Source organism: Orcinus orca, chromosome 9 (genome assembly GCF_937001465.1).
Source record: "Orcinus orca chromosome 9, mOrcOrc1.1, whole genome shotgun sequence".
NCBI classification, from domain to species: Eukaryota; Metazoa; Chordata; class Mammalia; order Artiodactyla; family Delphinidae; genus Orcinus; species Orcinus orca.
The window spans coordinates 26,875,319-26,899,219 of record NC_064567.1 but is presented as its reverse complement, the minus strand read 5'-3'; the positions used below and the strand labels follow the sequence as shown (position 1 = coordinate 26,899,219).

Below are 23,901 nucleotides of genomic sequence, written 5' to 3'. Positions count from 1 at the left end.
CAGTACCCTTTATTGGACACAAACTTTTTGATGAGATACTTGCTTTTTTCCAGTCTTGTAATTGTTCCACACCATTAACTTTTAAATCAGAAAGAATGTATGTCTTCATCTTAGTAGCAGTATGTCATACTTTCTGGTCCTTAGTAAATTCATGTCATTGTGTTTATTTGTATATTGGAGATATTCTTTACAAAGCCGCCTAGCTTTCTCTTCTAACTTAAACTCCCATCTTCAGCTCAGGATAATTTTCTTTCATTATTTTTCATTCTCTCTGTTCATTTAAGAAATTACTATTAGATGGGTCTTAGCACTTCTAGATCTATACTCAGTGTTGCTTTTCTTTCATGTATTCTAAGCCTTTGTCTTTTTTGTTTTGTATTATGGATTTGCCCACTTTTTCTTCTGGAATGCTAGTTTAGTCTTCACAATATTCTGACACTCATATTTTTAATTCCAAAGAATTCTTTTCTTGTGTGTGTTTGTGATCCTTGGCTATCCATTTATATTTATGAGGGAACAGAGTGATTGCAAACCGTCGTAGGGATCCCCCAACCCCTACCAACCCCCTGCCTTTGTTTGGGTATATTTACTCAACAGGACTCTATGTTGAATGGGAGAATGGGCTGTAGACTGTGAAAGGGGCTGAGGCACGCTGACAAGTAAGATTCCATCTGGGGCATGTGAGCAGAAAACAGGCAGGTTGGTAGGAACACTCACAATCATCAGAGTAAGGAGAAAATTACCTTGGAAGAGGAGTGTAATTCCCTCGAGGGCTGAGAAGACTTTTTATGCCCTCTGTGCCCACTGGGGAGACCCAACTATACCCAGCTCAGCACTGCTCTTGTATTGGGTCCCACAGACACTCTGAACCCTACCTGGGAAGGTCTTTCTCTATATTTCAGCGTCCTGGGGTCACATGGCTCTCTTACTTGTCGTGCTCCATACTCTGGGAAGTTGAATGGTCTGACTGGTTCTGCTATACTGGAGTCAATATTTTAACTGATTGCTCAGATAATTGGTTCCCCATGCACTTGCGTTTTTTGGAGCTGTTGTCTCTGCACCTAAGGTTTTTTTCTCCAGTGGAAGGGACAGTTCATACCTCTAAAGTAAATTTCTACCGTTAAACATTTCTGATTCAATTCAATCTATTTTCGATCTTTGAGTCATGTCACCTCTTCTTGTTTTCAGCTTTATACTGTACTTTTTCTAAGGACATGTACTGCAGATGACACAGTAAATACATGATCTCAATTTATCATCTTGAACCAGTGGTTCTAGTAGATTAATGTATTTACTCAGTATGATAACTAAAACCCTACTAAGAGTTAATTATTCCATTATCATCAAGGATAGCACATCCTAGGAAATCTTTCCAATGTATGGTTATTTTTACCTCTATTCTCCAACTAAAGTCTCAATCAAAGTTTTCTTTCTTCCTTCTTAGGTCAGTGAATTTAAATTGGGTATTTTCAGAAACAATGGTCACTTATACCAATGTGCTTTTAAGAGAGTCTGACTTTGGTTATAAAGAGATGTAATGCCAGCCTCTAGTTTAACTTGGAGGACTGAGTCACCTCTGTAATGACATGTTTCTCTGAACAGCCATAGGGCATCCTTTTGCCACTGAACCTCTGCTTGCATCAGGTGACTAAAGGACGGGCAGCAAACAAAAGCAAAGGTAAAATACACTTTTTGTTTTGTTTGAAAATTTTTTGAGGACTGTTTTTAGAAACATGCTTTCTCAGAGGAGTTAGTTAGAAGAAAACTAGTTTTGTTTCATTTCTTGGAATATCCTGATTTCTTTTCTGTCCTAACTTATTTTATTTAGTTTCCAAATTCAGTATCTTTCAAAACGTGAACTTGCTTTTATGAACCTAACATTGTAAAAAGTACATTTGTCGCTGATAGATATAACTTCAATTCCAGTTCATTTTTTATTATAAATTTGTATTTGAGGATGATTCTTACATTAATATGTATTTGAGACTTGTTTCATTTCTCTTCTATATGAACAATTTCTCTGAAAAGCAGCTTTTTGCAGTATGTTGTGTTATCATAACCTAATACTTAATCCTTAATACAATAGCATCAGAATGTATTCCTTGTAGCAGGTTAGTAAACTAACTGGAGATAAGCCATAGAACATATGGCTTTATGAGAGAGCCACAATTTTAATATTTTTTATAACTGATGGCTCAAGCTAACTTTATATACCTAAATGGTTTTCTTTACATATAAGTGTATTTCTTTATTTGATAAAGATTTTATTTTTGCATGATCGTTAATAAAATGTATTTTAGAAGATACGTTACATAGTTATCATACCTACTGTATTGGATAGTATTAGAGGGCTGTTATTTGGAACAAGTATTGCAGTTTTTAGGAAACACATGACATTTAAAATGGTTCAGAAGATGGTTATTTTTTTGGTCATAAAATATGTTTTAAATTTTCTTTCCAAATGCTAATAAAGGGACTGAATATTTAGAGATGAAAATCAACAGGCACTTCAAATAACAAAATCAGTAATTGGGAAGAGGATGTAAACATATATATACATAAAGATAGATAGATTTAGATTTTCCAGAAAAGAAAGAACAACTACCAAAACAATATGAGAAAGACAAATCTTAAATCATTTAATCTGTTGGAGAGAGTACATCTTAAAGTCAAGAAATAGCTTAAAGACGGAGAAAAAAGCTGTCTACTTCAGTGGCTACATACACCAAAGGTAAAGTGAAAATTTTGAAAAATTACAAGTTGAATAACATAGCTTAGGCAATGAAACTTGATTATCTCTAACTCCTTCATGGCCAGCTCCTGAACAGCGATCTTTAATTTAGAGCCATTACTAATTAAGATATTCATATTACTAATAAATACTTATATTGTAGATTTACTTAAGAGAGTTTAGTCACATGATTTATTTCAGCCTTGTCTGTAAATTTGAATTCAGTTTGATGACAGAAACAAGGTTCCTTGTTGAAGTATTTATTCATAGATTCTTAATTTTTAAGTAGAGTCAGGAGCAAAGAGTTGAAAAGGTGTTAAATGGTGAAGTTAAGAAAATTTTTAAAAATAACAAGTTATAAAAAACTCACGTGCAGAGATTCAGGATTCATGTCCTTTATAATGTTTTTGAGAATCATAATATGTACCATATTTTCTTAGCAATAAACTTCTATGGGAACCTGACTCTTTCTTGGGAAAAACTTTAGCAAATTCAGTAATTAAAGTTATAGTTATATTTACATCATCATCTATAATTACTTGTTTGTTGAAATCTAGCTCTCCTTAGGTTAGCACATCCTTGAATTTTTCTACATATAATAGACTTGCAGTTGCTATGAATTTCTAACAGAAACAATCTCCAGTTGTCTTTTTCACAGAGGGAAGCTTTTCACCTAAGCATTGGTCCAATGTTCATAATAGATCCAAATGAATAAATCCCATGTTCCCTCTTATCAAGTATACTTGAAAAAAAAAGCAAATTCCACTCTTCAAGGAACACTATTTCTTAGATGCATTATATTGGGTGGTTCAAGAATTGTCTACTATCCTAGGCTGGAATTGCTCTGCCTTTATCATAGGTATCCCAGAACAACCTTGGTGCATCCTTAGTCCAACCCAGAACCCATGACTGGAACATTTCCAAATTTCCTTATTGTATAAGAGATTCTGTCAAGGTTACATTTGGAAACCAAAATCTATTTCAAAATATTTTCAAGTTATATGGTTTGTATAATTAAACTGGGTGGAATTAATGGTCATGAACGAGTAAACTTTTTAAGGAACTAAAAATTCATTGTATGAAAAAGCATTTACTTCACATTTATGGTTAGTATATGCTACTATAATTAATGCAGAAACTCAACTTTCTTTACTAATATCCAAGTGCAACACACCTCTCATATCATGTGAACGGGCAACCAAAGTAGAGATCAAGTAATGATCTTTTCCAAATTCATACAAATTAATGACTAGTTAGCTACTATATTTCGTGTTTCAACAGTTTATTAAATTTTTTTTTTGTGTGTGTGCGGTACGTGGGCCTCTCACTGTTGTGGCCTCTCCTGCTGCGGAGCACAGGCTCCGGACGCGCAGGCCCAGCGGCCATGGCTCACCGGCCCAGACGCTCCACGACATGTGGGATCTTCCTGGACCAGGGCACGAACCCGTGTCCCCTGCATCGGCAGGCGGACTCTCAACCACTGCGCCACCAGGGAAGCCCAGTTTATTAAAATTTTTAAAAAATAAAGCATAATTCCTTGGTTACACGATAATACATACTATTTGTTATTAAAACCTGGTGGAGCTCAGGCTGACCAGCACATTCACTTGCAACATCAAAAACTTTATCATACATCCAGCAGGTGTACCTGAAATGGAAGCCTAGAGCCTTAGAAGGAGATATGAGATATCTAGGTAGCTAAGCATACCTAGATCCAAACCTGAAAAGTGAAGAAAAGTACATGCAAACATAATTTTGCCAGCTCTTAATTTTTTATGTGCCACAGTATTTTCAGATTGCTTAATTGTAATGGGTTTGACAGTTTATAACCAAGTTTACTGAAGGTTGAAAGGGATATTTTAGGTAGGGAACATTAGTTGCAATGCCAAAGGGCACTGCAAACTCAGGCATGAATCAACTGAGTATCAGGAAGCAAGGCCATAGTGGTGAGATGTCCAGAGAGCAATCCAATTCAGAGGGATTGCCATCTTGGTTAGAAAATCTGTCTTTTGTGAAAATGTCAGCCAGAGGGCTATAAAGTTGCAGAGGGGTGTGGAGGAAGGGGTGGTGGGCAAGATTCCATCCTATATTCATAAATTTAAAAAGTGGAATTTAAGTTCACAAGTATAATTTTGAAAAACTGAGATTTCAGCTCATAGACAGGGGATAGATGTCAGTACTATATTTGCATATATAAAATGCTATCATACCCTTGCTGCCCCCCCAAAAGACAGTATTGTGATATGCTATAAAGGCAAATTAAAACAATATAAATAAAAATTGAATAGGTGAGACGATGAAACTTTTTCCAGTGTGCTTTTTCCAGTAACCTCTGCTTCATACTGGCTTCTGTTATATTGCACTGAGATCTCCTTATTTTGTGTTGTAAACACACCAGGGTAGTTGGATAGAACTCAAAGAAAGAAATATGATTTGAGAAAGGGTTTATAATAGGGAAGTGTGAGGAAGAATAAAAAATAAAAATAATGCCATAAACATTGAAGAATTAAAAAAAAAGTCAGAAGTTAATTTCTGTCAGAAAGGTACTATTGGATAAAATACACTGGAATTGAAGTGCTTAAGAAAACACAAGAAAAAATGATCTGAAGTTGAATGGGTAAAATGCAACTTCCTGAGTTATTTAAAATTAGTTGGATAAATCACCAAAATTAACATATAGGCAAGGAAATAAAAAGAATGATCAAAGCATTTTTTTCATATCAAATCCCTCCAAATGCTTTTACTGTTATAGCTAGAGCTTTGCATTGTTCACAATCAGAGAAGGCCTATTACCCTACAGCGTATTTTCCCACTTGTAATAAGTAATGTAGTGGTATTGTGCACTGCCTTTTGTGGTGCATAATAACACTAATCAATTGCTTTTTTTTTTTTTTTTTTTGCGGTACGCGGGCCTCCCACTATTGTGGCCTCTCCCGTTGCTGAGCACAGGCTCCGGACGCGCAGGCTCAGCGGCCATGGCTCACGGGCCCAGCCGCTCCGCGGCCATGTGGGATCTTCCCGGACCGGGGCACGAACCCGTGTCCCCTGCATGGGCAGGCGGACTCTCAACCACTGCGCCACCAGGGAAGCCCTAATCAATTTCTTTAGGCCTATCTTCTGTGTTCCTACTGAACATCTCCTAAACCATTAACCACTGTTAGTTTTCCTTCACCATAGATAATTAAACAACCTATAATTAGTTCTTAATATCCGCATGTCAGCATAGAGTGGTAACTTAAAGCTCTGGCTGATGGTGTTTACTTCAACTACAAAAAATAAAACCTCTCTTATTTCCTGAAAAGGTCTTTTTCTTTCCCTGTTGCAGAAAAGCATACCATTTTCTCAAATAACTTTATAAAAAAAATGGTCTTTGTAGTAAAATCAACTCAGATGTTACCTTGTTTAGGAAGCCATGCCAGATTCCTTATAGTCAGAATCAATGTACATCTTCTTTCTTTTCCAAAGAATTTTATTCATTTTTTAAAATTTGAGTAATGGTTTTGAATAGCTGCTATATCAACATAGTACAAAATCCCAACAGAAGTTTCCTCCCTCCCAAATCTCATCCTACCCCTGCAGTTTCTCTCCCTCAGCCACAAGTTCCTCTTCCTGGAGGCAAGTAATGCAATCATAATTCTTCCAGAGATATTCCTTACTGCACAGATCACATATTTACATATATATGTAATATATATTACATATATACACATACATATATATATATATATCCCTTTCTTAGAAAAATAATGGCTGCATTCTATACATATCTAGCTTTTTAAGAATTTTAAGTATATGTACAGACATATACATAAAACAAATATATACTTTAAAGAATAATTATGATATCTGGTGAATATCCATATCAACATGGAGGCAACCTCATTCTTTGTTACAGCTGCATAGTATTCCATTGTGTGGAAAGCCATGCTTTATTTCACCAGTCCCTTAATGATAGACATTTGTTTCCAGCTTGGAAATGATAGGCAATGCTGCAATGAATAACACAGAAGCAGAATTTCCAGGTGAAAGGTTTTGTGCATTTGTCACTCAGATAAAAATTTTCTGCCTTCTGTTCCCACCAGGAATGCACCATCATTCTTTATTCTTTCTTCATTACAGAGAGTTTCGAGCCAGTGCTTGCACATTTCACGTTGCTCAAATTTCCTACCTTGCTAAAATATGTGTGCTCCCACAGAGGGATAGGTGCTGTTAACAAAACCAGGCCAATCCTAGGTTCCAAGCTATTCCTGTCAGGACAAAGGCAGAAATTGAAATTAAGCCATGCTTACTTAAGAGAAAACCATGTGACCTGGCCACAACCTTTTTCCTCTCAAGTGCCTGCCCTTGCACTCCAGTCTGTACCCTGACATTCAGATCTGGTATCTAGAGAACCCAGATCAAACTCTCCTATTTAAATATCCTTGTAGTCCTTAGGCCTGAGGTTCGGCCTCACCACCACCCACCCCCAGCTTCCTAGTTTCTGTCTGCTTACCCTGCCTGGTATCCCAGCTCTTCCGGTCAGTGGCTTGGGTCATATTATGGGATTAGAGGGTGTTTTAAGTTATAATCTTGACTATGGACATTGAAAAAAACCTTAGTAACATTTCACAGACCACTAGATGGCTTTACAGTTCAAAAACTTCAAGTAGAAAACTGAGGATTCAAATCAACCTAATGTTATTTTAAGGAGCTTAGTTAAAAATTGTTTGACAGAGGGAACATTTTATTCAAAATGTGGTTCTAAGACTTTGTGTGCTTTTCCTAGAAGCTGTTGATCTTGGCTGCAAGAAATTTCAAGTCCTAAAAGAGAAGTAATACTTTTTGACAAAGACTAAGTATATACGCTTATGTAAAGACAATTACATTCTCTTTCAGGTTTTAAAATGCTCTTGTTTCATAAGAAATGTGGCCTTTCACACCGAAGAGTGAATTTCCCATTAGCACAAGCAACACTGAAATAGTCATTTTTATATACTTACAAAACTTAAGCTCATTTTTAGGAAGGGAAGCCGTTTTGTATAATCAAGGTAGTCCAGTGGTTCTAAAATTTGTTCAGATGGAGGGACATCAGTGTTCTTTGATTATGACATGAAATAGAGTTATAATAAAACTTAGTACCTAATGATGAATTGTGGAACTTAAAGAAATCTTATCATATAGTATACTATATTGTAAACCAATAGGCATCAAGTTTTTAAGAAAAATGTATGGGAAAAACTCTATCCATTAAACTATATTTTTTCTTCTGCTGGAACACTTAGTGCCAGCTTTTACAATATTGATATTTCATGAGAGAAGATCTTAAGAACCATCAGGATAAGACATTAACAGTCAGACTAAGGTAATAACATTCTTCAGATAAAAAAATGGAAGCCTATAATTGGCCTTTTCTCTAATAAGCTTTTATGAGAAAGCAGGTTAACAATTATTTCTACAGAGTTGAGTTGAACTCAGCAGCTCCGCTCTATTTTCCATTCTGATAAATATTTATGCATATAGGGCTTCCCTGGTGGCGCAGTGGTTGAGAGTCCGCCTGCCAATGCAGGGGACACGGGTTCGTGCCCCGATCCGGGAAGATCCCACATGCCGCGGAGCGGCTGGGCCTGTGAGCCATGGCCGCTGAGCCTGCGTGTGCGGAGCCTGTGCTCCGCAGCAGGAGAGGCCACAGCAGTGAGAGGCCCGCGTACCGGAAAAAAAAAAATTATGCATATATATTTATTATTGGCAACAAAATATCACTTCAGTCAGTACTTTCCTTAAAGGTTTGGAAATAAAACATTGTGTTTTTAAATTTCCAATAAAAATGGGGATAATGACCTTCAGGATACCTTTTTAAACCCTTGTGGATTTAGGGGAAGACACTTGGAGTCCTAAAGGTTTTGAAAACAAATCCCAATATCGCGAAAAAAGGAAATAGAAGAGTTGTAGACTTGGAAAATTAATTCCTTCCACTAATACATTAATATTAAGAGATGAACGTGTATGTTTTTGGGGAATACTCCCAAAAGTATTACCTCTAATCTTAAAGATTAGTAAGAATCACCATGCTGTATGGAAAAAAAAAACTACATTGTGTATAACAGAAGTTTAGAGTTGTAATCAAAATTAAAACAAAATTAGTAGGATTAATTTATAGGTTTATAATCTTATTATTTTTCTGTGTTGGTGATTATTAAAAATATTGTGTGGGAGAAAATATTTGCAAATGAAGCAACTGACAAAGGATTAATCTCCAAAATTTACAAGCAGCTCATGCAGCTTAATAACAAAAAAACAAACAACCCAATCCAAAAATGGGCAGAAGACCTAAATAGACATTTCTCCAAAGAAGATATACAGAGTGCCAACAAACACATGAAAGAATGCTCAACATCACTAATCATTAGAGAAATGCAAATCAAAACGACAATGAGATATCATCTCACACCAGTCAGAATGGCCATCATCAAAAAATCTAGAAACAATAAATGCTGGAGAGGGTGTGGAGAAAAGGGAACCCTCTTACACTGTTGGTGGGAATGTAAATTGATACAGCCACTGTGGAGAACAGTATGGAGGTTCCTTAAAAAGCTACAAATAGAACTACCATATGACCCAGCAATCCCACTACTGGGCATATACCCTGAGAAAACCATAATTCAAAAAGAGTCATGTACCAAAATGTTCATTGCAGCTCTATTTACAATAGCCCAGAGATGGAAACAACCTAAGTGTCCATCATCGGATGAATGGATAAAGAAGATGTGGCACATATATACAATGGAATATTACTCAGCCATAAAAAGAGACGAAATTGAGCTATTTGTAATGAGGTGGATAGACCTAGAGTCTGTCATACAGAGTGAAGTAAGTCAGAAAGAGAGAGACAAATACCGTATGCTAACACATATATATGGAATTTAAGAAAAAAAAAATGTCATGAAAAACCTAGGGGTGAAACAGGAATAAAGACACAGACTTACTAGAGAATGGACTTGAGGCTATGGGGAGGGGGAAGGGTAAACGGTGACAAAGTGATAAAGAGGCATGGACATATATACACTACCAAACGTAAGGTAGATAGCTAGTGGGAAGCAGCCGCATAGCACAGGGAGATCAGCTCGGTGCTTTGTGACCGCCTGGAGGGGTGGGATAGGGAGGGTGGGAGGGAGGGAGACGCAAGCGGGAAGAGATATGGGAACATATGTGTATATATAACTGATTCATTTTGTTGTGAAGCTGAAACTAACATACCATTGTAAAGCAATTATACTCCAATAAAGATGTTTAAAAAAATTAAAAAAAAAAGACAATCTAAATAAAAAAATATATATATATTGTGAAGTTCTTCTAAATAACTGGATCGTGCCACTGTCATCTCTGTCCTGGATTATGACAAGAGCCTCCTTACAGGCTTCCTGCTGCTTCTTTCTTGTGCCCTTTCACTTTCATGCTTGCCTCAACAGAGCAGCCTATGGAATCCAGTTAAGCCCAAATCAGACAGTGTCATTCTTCTCTCCAAACTCTCTCAACTCCTTCCCATCTCACTTAGAGTGAAAGCCATAGCCCCAACAAGGCCCTACAAGACCCCATCTCTTACCTCTCTGTCCCTTTTACTTAGTAACTGGCTTCTTTGAAGTTCCTTAAACATGGCAGGCATGTTCCTGCCACAGGGCCTTTGCACCTGCTTTCCCCCCATGCTTCCCCAGACATCCTCCAGCCTTACTCTTTATCTTCTTTTCAGATCACTTCTTTTCAGATTAATGAGGCCTTCCCATCTAAAATGAATCCTTGCTTAATTCTTTTCTTGGTTGTTACCGCCATCCAATATATTGTATATTTTACTCACCTTATTGTCTGTCTCCCCTGAAAGGATTTAAGTTCTGTGAGGGCAGGTGTTTACATCTGTTTTGCTCACTACTGTATTCCTAGTACTTGGAATGGGAGCCTGATGTGTAGAAGGTGTTCAATACCTTTGCTCTCACCCAGGTGCCAATTCCCCAAAGACCACCAGGAACACACCTGCAGTTCCATGAGTTGGGTAATGATGTTGCAAAAAAGGAAGACGCACACCACAGGGAGCTGTGAGGTGTTTCCGTAAGACGGTGTCAGAAAGAACCTGTTACAGAATTTAGGTTTAGTTGGGTGATTTGGCAGATGGTCTGAGAAAACCGGGGTTTTCTCCAGGTTGGATGTGGTCAGAAAGCAGGGGCATTTCTACGTGGGTAAAGAGCAGAAGTCATTCATTTAGCAAGAGAGGGATGCTTGGTGTTCTGTGGGTAGTACAGTGATCTTCGTTTTATTTCTGCTCAGACACAATGAAAAAGTGGTCTTGTTTTATCTCATGTTATTACAGTCTGAGAATAAACCTGAGGTTGGCATTTTGTGAGACTGTTTATGTCTAATAGGAGAATAACATGGCCTGGCTGTGAGTGCTGTCAGCTTCTGAAATCGGGGTGGGGGGGATTTGTTTTAATGTATCACAAGCAAGTAAACTTTGGGGAGGAAGGAGTGAGAGGGGAAATAGGAATAAGCAGGGGATAGAGACTTCTCTGCAGACTCTTGTATCTGTACATGAAGGGCCTCCTCCCCCAAGGGGACCCCTTGTCTTCCTCACCATCCTTCACCACCAGGAGGGGTAGCTGTACTGCAATGAGGTCTGAGGCCTGCTTAATGGAAGGCAGTACCCAACTTCCTGTTGTTGGTGTCACGTTCTCTTCTCAGTGGGTGAAGAAGTCCAGAGCTGTGAAGCCAAGGTCAAAGCAGTGGTGGCCAAGCCTTGGTTGTGAGGAGAAATCTACCTCCCTTTACCCTCTGGCTTTCACGGATGTGTCACTTTGCTGGGAATCATTTATCCAGGGCCCTTCAAAACGTCTTCATGGAAGTTTCCCAGTTGGAGGAAGGGAACTAGTCTTTCATATATGTTCTCAGAACAAACCTAAGAAGAGAAAACTGGGTGATAAAATTTTAGGGGAAAAATCCAGATTGAACTCCTCGCCATACCCACCCCCAATATCCTGCCAATTCTTCCTAAAATCCCACTAATTCGAGATTTGTTTAAAAAAGCAAAACTTCCTGGAAAGATTATGAGAGTGGGGAAGGGAAAAAGACAAGGAAAGTGCTACTGGTGACTCATGGTTAAGTGTGGATAATTCAGAGATTGTTATGCTGTGACAACTAGTCAAGATACAGGTAGAGCTTGGCAGTGGGGATTTTGATGGCCTGGGTAGGATGACGGAAAGGGTTTTAGAGGGATTCTGAAGCCATTGGCAGGCCTGCGGAGGTTCCGTGGTGAAGGAAAGAGGGTGGGAGAAGCACACAGCTAATGATAGCGCAGTGGGGGCAGGGGACTGAAAAGATTGTCTGGGAGGTGCAGAGCGAGGGACTCTCCTCCCAGCAAGCCATGCTTAACTAGGAGAGTGAGAGAGGGGGCACCAGTGCCGTGACAAACCTGCGTGGGAAGCAGAAACCCAAGGCGTACAGCAAATAGAAGACACAGGCACTGGATTTCCCTTGTTTATTTTGCCTGTATTGGTTGTGCACCTGCACATTTTATCAGGAGCTCTGCCTGCCACCTGCCGTGGAAAGTGCACCTACCATTTACTGGAGAAAGGAGAATAACAATGTTCCAGGATAGGAGAACAGAACCACTTGGTAACTTTGTAGTAAATGAATGAGGACTTTCTGTGGCAGTGATGAGGAGACTGACCAAAAGGGAAACAATAATCAGTGGAAAACTATGTTTTGCATGAAACCCAAAGCAGGAAGTGTTCTGGGAGAATAGATTTTTTTTTGTATACATACGTAGCCTTCTCTAACATAAACTGAATTTTAAATTCAAAGAAAAAATGTTTTTCTATGAATGAACACCTTATGCACATCCATTTTTCTTACCCTGAGGCAGAATATGATAAAAACATTCAAAGATAAGAGGCAGTTTTGAGGACCGCAATTCTTATTGTACTCATAAAATTATACTCCCTTGAAAATACTGTTCTCTTCAAACCATAATTTATACGTTCAGTAGATTTCATGTTACTAAGTAATCTTACTCATCTTTGCATTGTGGAAGGATACAGATATTTATTCTGTGAATGGATAAGGAAAATATCTACCTCCATAGCCTTAAAAAGTGGTATTTCGTGTATATCCCCAACTAATATTTTATGTATAACTTAGGACTTCTTAATGTCACTGAATAAAGTTTTACAGATTACTTATAATTTTTGTTTACCTCTGTGTCCTAGGCCTGAGAAATGCTATAAGGTTTGCCTGGTGACACCTGGTGGTTAAAAATGATAATTACATACAACATGCTGCCCACAGTGATCACCTTTGCTGGAGGAAGTACTCACAAGCCACAGATTGCATGGAAAGCATCTCTGTCAGTTAGAGTTCCTGGTTGTAAGCAACCAAAACGAAACCTCTCTGATCTGTGCAGAAGAGTGCTGTTCCATGAGGGCAATGCTGCCACTTAACATCAACACCATGAGTATCAGATTGTGGGTGCCCTGACAGGCACTGCCACTCCCGGCATTTCTGGAATTTCTGTTATCACTGGCACCACCACCTTTTAGCCACTTTGATTCCCAAGATCTCAATTCAAAGTCTAGAGTGGGCTGCATCTAATTGTCCTGTCCGTGGTCACATACCAGTACCCTAGCGGCAAGGAAGCCTGGGAAAGCAACCAGACATTTGTCTTATTGAATGAAATACTAAAAAGGTATTACAAAATTAAATGAGATAAATATTAATTCAGGAAGTAAGCACAGAGCCTGGGATTTCATGAGTTTTCCAAAATGGTAGTGAATACTCTTTTACATCTTTATTTGATCATGAGATTTTTTGAGGGCAAGGACCACATCTTATTCATTTTGTATTCTGGACACAGCATCTGATGCTCCATGATGTTTGTTGAGTTGCATTGCTTCCCCCTGAATAGAAGTTAGGTCACTGCACTCACTTCTATCTCAATGTATTTATAGGGATCTTTAAGACCTTTAACTAAAATGTACTTAAAGATGTAAATAGATAAGAACTATAATAATATCCAGCCAACATTTGAGTCTTTTTCCTCAAAATTATCATTAACAGAAAATTGAATCTCTCCTCAGGTCTTCCAGAGTGCATTAAAGCAGAAGAGAAGATTTTTATCTTATCATGAAACCATTATCTGAAGGACAACTAAGGTTTTGTGTTGTTCAACCAATACATCTCACATCATGGCTGCCCATACTTTTCATTCTGAAGTCTATCTCTTCCCTAAAACCTGCCCAACTTCCAATTTATCAAAGGAAACCTTTTATAGCTGCCTGGAATGCTCCAACAGATCAGTGCTTGATAAAATATAATTTAAGACTAAATTTGAAAATGTTTCAGGTGATTGGAAGTCCACTGGCCAGGGCCAGGGGGCAAAATGTCACTATATTTTATGTCAACAGACTGGGATACTATCCATGGTATACATCCCAGGGAGTTCCCATTAATGGGGGTCTCCCCCAGAACATAAGTTTGCAGGTACATCTGGAAAAAGCTGACCAAGATATTAATTATTACATCCCTTCTGAAGATTTCAGTGGACTTGCCGTTATAGACTGGGAATATTGGCGACCCCAGTGGGCCAGGAACTGGAACACAAAAGATGTCTACAGACAGAAATCAAGAAAGCTTATTTCTGAGATGCAAGAGAATGTATCAGCTGCTGATATTGAATATTTAGCCAAAGCAACCTTTGAAGAAAGTGCAAAAGCTTTTATGAAGGAAACCATCGAACTGGGAATTAAGAGCAGACCCAAGGGCCTTTGGGGTTACTATTTATATCCTGATTGCCACAATTATAATGTTTATGCCCCAAACTATACTGGGTCATGCCCAGAAGAAGAAGTTTTGAGGAACAATGAGCTCTCTTGGCTCTGGAACAGCAGTGCTGCTTTATATCCTTCTATCGGTGTCAGGAAATCTCTTGGAGACAGCAAAAACATTTTGCGTTTCTCACAATTTCGGGTGCATGAATCCTTGAGGATCTCCACCATGACATCCCATGATTATGCTCTGCCTGTGTTTGTCTATACAAGGTTAGGCTACAGAGACCAACCTTTATTTTTTCTTTCTAAGGTAAGAAAGATACCCCTTGACAAAGATAAGGAGATTTCCTCTTATCTCTAAAAGAGACATTTCTTTGCTAATTATGTTCTTTAAAGGATTCCAGAATAGTGGTCCATTAGATAGGAGCATAATTCTTCCTTTGAGTAGTCAATCACTCAGTTTCTTCATTGGTACAGACTGAATTTTGATTATCTCATTTATTATTTGTCTTTCAAGGAGCAAAGTAAGGAGGAAAGGGGTTAAAGTGCAATGTCAGCAACTACTTCCCGCTCCCCAACCTTGATTGTGTTCCCTTACAACTGGCCTCTTGCGAAGGTTACTGAAACAATTGGAGGTGAACAGGTTGGGAAAACAGAGAGGAGGTTTTAAAATGGAGTAGTTTGCTCATACGTGTGGAAGTAGAATTGTAGACATTTCTGCTGCTGGCCTCATTGTTAAAAATCTTAAGAGGAGGGCTTCCCTGGTGGCGCAGTGGTTGAGAGTCCGCCTGCCGATGCAGGGGATGTGGGTTCGTGCCCCAGTCCGGGAAGATCCCACATGCCGCGGAGAGGCTGGGCCCATGAGCCATGGCCGCTGAGCCTGCGCGTCCGGAGCCTGTGCTCCGCGATGGGAGAGGCCACAACAGTGAGAGGCCCGCGCACCGCAAAAAAAAAAAAAAAAATCTTAAGAGGAAAATAGTGTTTTCTTTTTAAGGCACAATAGCAGGTTTTATAAAAGATATAAGCGAGGCACAACAACATGAATATACTCAGAAATACCTAAGATAGTAAATTTTCTGTGTTTTTTTCACACAATTAAAAATAATTTTTTAAGGAATAAGGGAGTTACAAATCTGCTATAAGTAGGTGACCCCTATAGATTTAACCATCTGGTTTATTCTTGACTCTATGACCACAATTAGTGGAAAGTTGGTAAGAGTGGTGTGAGTTTCTAAATTCAATAGTAAATTCATCACTAGTAGATGGTTTCATAACCCTAGGTTAAAACTTACATATAGAAGTTTTATTCTGTTTATTTTACTTAAGTCATATATGCAGCCAAAGACCTCACACAAACTGTGAGTGTAGCTTTTAAGATAGGTGAACTTTCAGCCCAATTTTCTCTCCCTTACTTTCCCTTTACTACTCTAGTCACTGAAATGGAAACTTGTAGAGACAAAAATTTCAAAGAAGATGCTACTCTAACCTTTGGACTTGGATAATTATGTGTGATTATGAGAAGACTTGAGCCTTGTTCAGACCTTCACATTTGTGATGCAGAGGTATTTTAAGATATTGCTGCACACTAGGGGTTGATCACCTTTCTTTTTTCTCCACTATAACAAGTTTCAATTTGCCAGCATGTATCAAAATATAAAGATGTTCTGAGTATGAAGTATCCAAAGGAGACTCAGGAAACACCCCAGTGAGGACTCTACCATGAGCAGTAGGTATCTGTGCAGCAGACAGAGAGTAGAGCTTACTCCTCAGAGGGAGAAATGACACAAATGCATCAGGATTTGGTAAATGCTGTGCCTCTGACGCCACTGATGAGATGAGTAAAGATAAAAATTCTGTCTTGTGGAGCTTCCCTGGTGGCGCAGTGGTTGAGAGTCCGCCTGCCGATGCAGGGGACACGGGTTCGTGCCCTGGTCTGGGAAGATCCCACATGCCGCGGAGAGGCTGGGCCCATGAGCCATGGCCACTGAGCCTGCGCGTCCGGAGCCTGTGCTCCGCGACGGGAGAGGCCACAACAGTGAGAGGCCCGCGTACCGCAAAAAAAAAAAAAAAATTCTGTCTTGTGAACTGATATTAATACTACCCAGAAAAATCAGCAACAGCTAATTGAGAATGGTAGGAAACTAACACTATTTGGAAGGTGTAAAAAAGTTATCTACATCTTTATAAAATAGTCTTGACTCTAGAATTGAAAGTTAAATACCACCTTCCTCTATGAAACTTCTTTTGCTTTTCTGTGTTTCGCTCAAACAAGTTCCTTTCTTTAGTGATAACAAATTTACTTTTGGAAGAAACAATCAACTTTAAAGGACAAAGTGTTCATTTCAATAGATTAGTTTAAACTACTGGTACCTTCTGCACATTCTGCAAGCCAACGGTAAGCTCCTTCTTGAACAGCTACAGCCTCAGATACATTTCTGTTCCCTCTAAGGGAAGAAGGAACAACAGTTAGGGTCTCACCTAGAAACAATTTTCTTTGTTAGTCTCGTGGTATCATTCTGTAAACTTTCTGAATGGCAAGGCATTTCCACATATTTTACACCATCAAACCACCATTTTATTCCATCCTCAATAAAAACCTGCCCACAAACTTCTTAAAATGTGATATTCACTTATACCAAATTGTAAATACTAGTAATGGCTTCCATTTCTGCCTTCCCAAAGATATCTGCATCTTACAATGTTTGAGTGTGTACACACACATATAATTAGGATTAGAAAAACAACTTACCAGTAAGTACCAAATCTCTTAACCTCTCCAGACCTCAGTGCCTCATTGTCTTAATCTACAAAATGGCACAATATTACCTGCCTTATCTACTTAGGAGAAATATTATGAAAACCAAATAAGAAGATAAAAATGAACATTTAAAGCACTACAGAAATATATGTGGTATAGATAACACTTTTTAACAAGTATCAGAGTCTTAAACTTGAAAGGGGAATATGTAAGAATGAAATCTCAGTCAGCAACCATAGCTTGGGGGAATCATATGCAGGCTATAAAGCCTCATTTCACACAGTAGATTGCCTATACCACATATATAAATGCAATTTAGATATTGTTGATACTATGCTTTTAAAAAATAATGAAAGGGGTTTTCTTGACTATAGGTTTAAAGATGTTTTCCCCTGTAATTAATTCATATTCCCTCTGATAACACACAAAGGGAGCACATTAGTGATGCTCCAGCCCCCCACAGTGGGCTCCTTACTTACACGCACTGTGGTAAAGCTTCAGGGACTGAAACCCAAGGGTAAAGAATGAGTCCTCTGGGTGTCCCTACTCTTAACTTCCAAAACCTTGATTTGAGCCAAGAATCATGGGTAGGGCAAGGCTCCCTTACACCAGGCTGGGACCTGGAAGATGTGTTGCTATTACATCAGGTGCTCTTCCTTTATTTCTCCTTTCATGTGGCTTATGCGCTCAGGTGGTCCCAATTTACTCCTAGAGACATCTTACCTGTGACTTCCCTCACTGAGTAGTACCCTGATTTTTTGGCCCCCCAAGCATAGCTGTTCTGTGTTTCATCCAGCACCCTGCTCTCAGCTAGGTGACGGTGGGCTAATTTGTTAGAGGAATTTGCCTAAATATCTGCTAGTGACTCCTTACCTCTAGTCAACACATGCTAGAAGACTTGCCATTTTGAATCAGTCCCAATAAACTCTCTTTGATAATGACGCTAAAGGACACGTTGGAAAGAAAATAACGTTCCCTCCTGATATCAACCTCAGAAGCTGTGGCTTTCACCACAAACATCTGTAGTTTCCGTACTTACTGAATATGGATCAATAACCTGTAAGATCCCACCTGCCGCGGAGCAATTAAGCCCGTGCGCCACAACTACTGAGCCTTGTGCTCTAGAGCTCACGAGCCACAACTACTGAGCCCATGTGCCACAACTACTGAAGCCCGTGCGCCTAGATCCCGTGCTCTGCAACAAGAGAAGCCACCGCAATAAGAAGCCTGCGCACCTCAACGAAGAGTAGCCCTGGCTCACCACAACTAGAGAAAGCCCACGCAACAGCAACGAAGACCCAATGTAGCCATAAGTAAATAAATAAATTTATTTTTAAAAAAAATAAGAAACTTATTTAGAAAATCAACTGCAGAAACTTTATTTAGGAAACCAACTGCACACATTCAACTTTTAATTTCCCTCTGAAATGACCTAGATTCATGTTAATCTTTAAACACTAAAACAATAATCCTTTAGGATTACAAAACCAAAATTCTCCCTGCTGAAATTTAGTTTTCATCTATCTTAACCATATTGAGAAAAATCCCAGCAGCCTTACCGTGACTGGAAGAATCATAAGTAAAGCCAATTAAATCAGGTACTTTAAACTTAAATACAAATAATTTCAGGGACCAAATATAAGGGCTGGATCAAATCGGATCCTGCGGGGCCCTTAACACTGTGCTCCTTTGCCTATCCTGGGAATCCAAATGACACAAAAGCCTTCCAAGTCACTGCAGAGGCAAAGTTCTCAGGAGAGTGTTGCATACTGGGAAGGGAACTTGGCTAAGATGAATGCAAGGCAGTCGTCACATTTAGAGAAGGGAAACTTTTGGATTCTGTTTCCAGGTCATATACTCATAGCTGGTTTGTATGTATATACTCCTAGCTAACTTCAATTAAACAACTTTTAGTGGCTATTTACAGGCTAATTGTTTAAAAGTAATGTCCTGTTTGGCAAAATATAAGTTTAAAAATATGTATTTAATATGTTTTTATATGATTATAGAGTGAAATTTCTGAGCCCCAGTTCATTTAACATTTGCTTTACTCTAAGAAACTGGAGAGTAGTTTCATGTATTATATTGAATTTAGCCTCCAATCCTAATCCCTGGCAGGTTGTTTATATTCAAATGAATACAGTGTAATGAACTCTCTTCATTCTAGCAAGATCTAATCAGTACTATTGGAGAAAGTGCTGCCTTGGGAGCTGCAGGCATCGTTATCTGGGGAGACATGAATTTGACTTCATCTGAGGTAAGACAGTACCTTGGCGGTATAGTTAATATTACAATATTTACATTATTTGCTCTGTTTTCCTATAGAACTTACTCTAATCAGAGCTCTCAGGTCTCCCATAGTAAACCTGCTTTAGAATTAAAGTCCAAATCAGCACCTGATACACAGAAGGAGCTCCATAAAGATTAGCTTTGGTTCAGATAGTAATCATAATACTGACGATTGTTGAATATTTACTCTATGCTAGGATTGTGCTAAGTGCCTTTTGGTTTCGGATTTGCTCATTTCCTGATCATAATAACCCTTATGAGGTAGGGACTAGCATCCTCATTTACAGATGAGGAAACAAGAAAGGAAATCTAACTAGGGTAACAGTTAGTTAGGCTAGCTGGTGGTGGAGCTGACACTAACCACAGATGGTATGACTTTGGAGCCCTTGCATTTAGCCATTACATAAAATGTATGATATCATATTTTGAGAAGTGGAATCAGATGGTAATTTTTAATATCTATATTGAACTTATTTTTCTTCTATGGAGAAATTAGCTGAAAATTAATAGCATTTAAAATTTGAGTTATGTCTCTTCGAATTTCTTCCCGCTCAAATACTATCTACTCCAAGAAGCCTTCCTAGTTTTCTCCAATCCATATTAATCACAATCTCTTCTGTATTTCCAGATGTTGTTTGTTTATATCCCTATAGTGTACTGCATTTTGCCTTGAATTATAATACTTGTATCCTCAGTGCTTTTATTTATTTATTTATTGCTGTGTTGGGTCTTTGTTGCTGCATATGGGTTTTCTCTAGTTGCGGCGAGCAGGGGCTACTCTTCGTTGTGGTGCACAGGCTTCTCATTGTGGTGGCTTCTCTTGTTGCAGAGCATGGGCTCTAGGCGTGCAGGCATCAGCAGTTGTGGCGCGTAGGCTCAGTAGTTTTGACTCGCAGGCTCTAGAGCTCAGGCTCAGTAGTTGTGGCGCATGAACTTAGTTGCTCCGCGGCATGTGGGATCTTCCCGGACCAGGGCTTGAACCTGTGCCCCCTGCACTGGCAGGCAGATTCTTAACCACTCTGCAACCAGGGAAGCCCTCAATGCTTTTTGTTAAATTGAATTTTTCGCAAGTTCATGGTGATCTGATATTATTCTTAGAATTTCACAGGCTCAATTTGTTGCTACCAAGACATTGTTCATGAAACTATTTGTGACAATATAAAGTTAAAAGTCTCCTCTGTCCACACATGAGAATTAGGTAGAAACTGAGGATCAGTACCTGAGTCTCCAGGTGCGACATTTCCCCTCCAGCCCATGTGGCTCCTGAGAAGAGCATCCTCAGGAAGCTGAGTGCACAACCAGGTGGCCTCTGTTTAGAACACACAATAGGAACCACACACAAATGACCTGGTCAGCCTTCCAGGCTTTCCTGTCTTTGAATTGTTTAGAGGGGGCTAGATCCCAGGGCAGTCGGTATTTGAGCATAATTAACAGGAAAATCCAGAAGGCTCAGGTTGATAGTCACTAACAGTTTGGTAGAACATGATGATTCAGGTTCTAACACAAGCCTGAAAGACACACACACCTGAAAGGTGGCCAGAGGACAGCAACTCTGGCACGATTTCTCAATTTGGGTTTGTTCCTCTTTTTCTCACACCCATTAACTTGGGATCTAGAAGGAGGAAATAAAGGATGTAAACTGAAAGAAGGCAAGGTCATATATGCTGAGGCTGGGGCCCATTTGCAAGCTCAGATAGCCTATGGTAACATATTCTCCATCTCCTGTCACAACCACCTCTCATTTCGCTGGTCTGGGTCCCCTGTATTACAGCACTTGAACCTAAGAGTTCATGGGCTGGAACCAAGCCATTAAGTTTCAGTCAAGTCCAAAGAGCTGCCTTGTGGATCTAGACGCTCTAACCCTACCAGTACCAGAAAGAGCACTAAATCCCATTTGTTTCTACCTTTCTAGGGCAACTGTACAAAGGTGAAGCAGTTTGTGAGTTCTGATTTAGGGAGCTACATAGTCAACGTGACCAGAGCCGCTGAAGTGTGCAGCTCTCACCTCTGCAGGAATAATGGGAGATGCGTAAGGAAGGTGTGGAAAACACACGATTACCTTCACTTGAACCCTGCAAGTTACCACATAGAGGCCTCCGAGGATGGAGAATTTACTGTGAAAGGCAAAGCATCTGATACAGACCTGGCGGTGCTGGCGAAGAGATTCTCCTGTCATTGTTATCAGGGATACGAAGGGGCTGATTGCAGAGAAATGAGGATGGCTGACGGCTGCTCTGCGGTTTCCTCTTTTTCTGGCTCCCTAATCACATTGTGTCTGCTGGTTTCCGCAGGTTATCAGAGCATTCAGTTGTGAGATAACTGAGTTTAAAGGGAATGAAGTTTGGCCTCTAGAGTCGTCACTTAGGGAAGAGATGAAACTTACAACAATCTTTTTCTCATATGAAATCCATTGAGAGGTATTGTAAGTAGACACGTGTGTCACTTAACATAAACAGGAAACGTATTACTTCATTTGGCTCCGATTCGGCTAAGAAACCAGATCCAGGAGTGAAATCAGTGCATTCTTCTTCCTTACTGGAATGTTTAAGTTGTATTTAACCTGAAACGAATATATTTTAGTCTTCATATGAACATAGATACATAAAAGTATACATATAAATATTAAATTATTGATTTCAAAGACTGGTTTTCCAGCTAGCAACTTATTTAAGGACAGATTCCTATGCAGTTATCTGATTTAACAAATGGGGTCACCTCAGGGTGTGACCTGGTCACCTGGTCCACCAAAGGGGACCAAAAGCAGAATTCCTGTTCCAGCCTTAGGTTCAAACTTCTTCTTCAGGCTTCTTATCCATGCCTGGGCTCGATGAGTGCAGAACCAGTCACTGATGTGTCTTAACAGAAGAGCGCAGGAACTGAGGCAAGGGGAGCTGTAGTCACTGCAAAGACATCTATTCCAATATGGTGCCTTTCTCACCCACCGTGCGTCCCTCCCTCACAGAGGTTGGTGATCTAAATACAGCAAAAGGCTTCAGGATAGTACTCATGCTTGCCGAGGCTGACATTGCTCTAGATCTAGAAACTGGAGAGCCATGTTAATAAAAATGCAGTTGGTGTCTTTAGCAAGCAAAAATCATTACTAAAAATTTTAAAAATAAATGATATTTAAGGGACCTGGAAGTGCTATTGGGAAGTGCTATCGCTATTTTGGTCCCCACATATGAGTTTTGAGTAGTGGTTTTAGAGTCAGTTTGAATCTGATTTGAATCATTGTTTCACTCTCCATCTGGTTGTGTGACTCTGGGCAAGTTATTCATATTCCCCATTTTCTCAAGTGAAATTTGTTAATATAATTCCTACCTCAGTGAATTATTCTGAGGAATAAATGGGATAACACATCCCATGCATACTTCAGCTATTAATACATGTTGCTAATCTTCAATTATCTTCTCTTGATCACCAAAGTAATGGAGACACTTAGGATAAAACAGTCTTGGGCAATTTCCTCTTTCTGATATTATGTTCTATGTACAATCACTTATGCATGTGTTCTCTTGAGAGCCACTGTTTCAACTGACAGGATTTCCTTCTCCTGGAAATGATCTACTTAGAAGGTAAGCTCAAGACAGGTATGATGCTATTACAGAAGGCATGAGAGTTGATTCAACCTCCTCCTCTGCCTCTTTTGTCTTTCTGTGAAACATTTGCAATACAGGTGTGTCCTTTTCAACTCTGGGTCCCTACTTGTCAGACGTTACTGACATTGTGAAGGTCCAATTTCTAAATGTAAAATACAAACAAAACAAAAAAAATTTATAATACCATAAAATACAGGTAACATTACATAGGTTAACTTTTTAAATTTTTTCATTATTTTATTTTTATATCAAAGATGATATAAATACACTATAGAAAATTTGTAAATAGAAAAAAATAATGGAAATCACCAATAATCTCTATAATATATACTGGTAACTCTTGGGGTATTTCTTTCTGGCCTTTCTTCTAAAGACTTTTTAAAAACATGGTTGTAAATAATAATATACACATATTTTTGCATCTTGTGTTTTTCACTTAACCATACATCATAGTTTTCATGTTATTTCATAGTCTTCATAAATATAATTTAAATAATTTTAATACCACATAATAGTCTATCAACTGGATGTAGCAAAACTTAATTAGCAATTTTCCTTAAGTTTTGATTTTTGAGTATCCAGCTTCTACTATTTAGTCACCTCATCAGAGAAGACTTTCTGTATCATCTTCCTAATTCATTCATTCACCTATTAATCAATTTGTACATTAATCAATTTATTAAGCATTACTTCTTATCAGGCACTAAATATATCCTAGAACAAAACGAAGAGCCTTACCTT

General features: G+C 38.9%; 1 protein-coding gene across 1 annotated transcript; it reads left to right on the top strand.

Annotated features, from left to right (window-relative positions):
- The first annotated feature begins 1,653 nt into the window (after window positions 1-1,653).
- On the top strand, window positions 1,654-22,205 carry HYAL4 (hyaluronidase 4). The gene is made up of 4 exons (XM_004265491.3): window positions 1,654-1,678; window positions 13,825-14,824; window positions 19,440-19,529; window positions 21,474-22,205. The coding sequence occupies exons 2-4, from the start codon at window positions 13,871-13,873 to the stop codon at window positions 21,873-21,875; spliced, it is 1,446 nt and encodes a 481-aa protein (XP_004265539.1). The 5' UTR covers window positions 1,654-1,678; window positions 13,825-13,870; the 3' UTR covers window positions 21,876-22,205.
- Window positions 22,206-23,901: the final 1,696 nt, after the last annotated feature.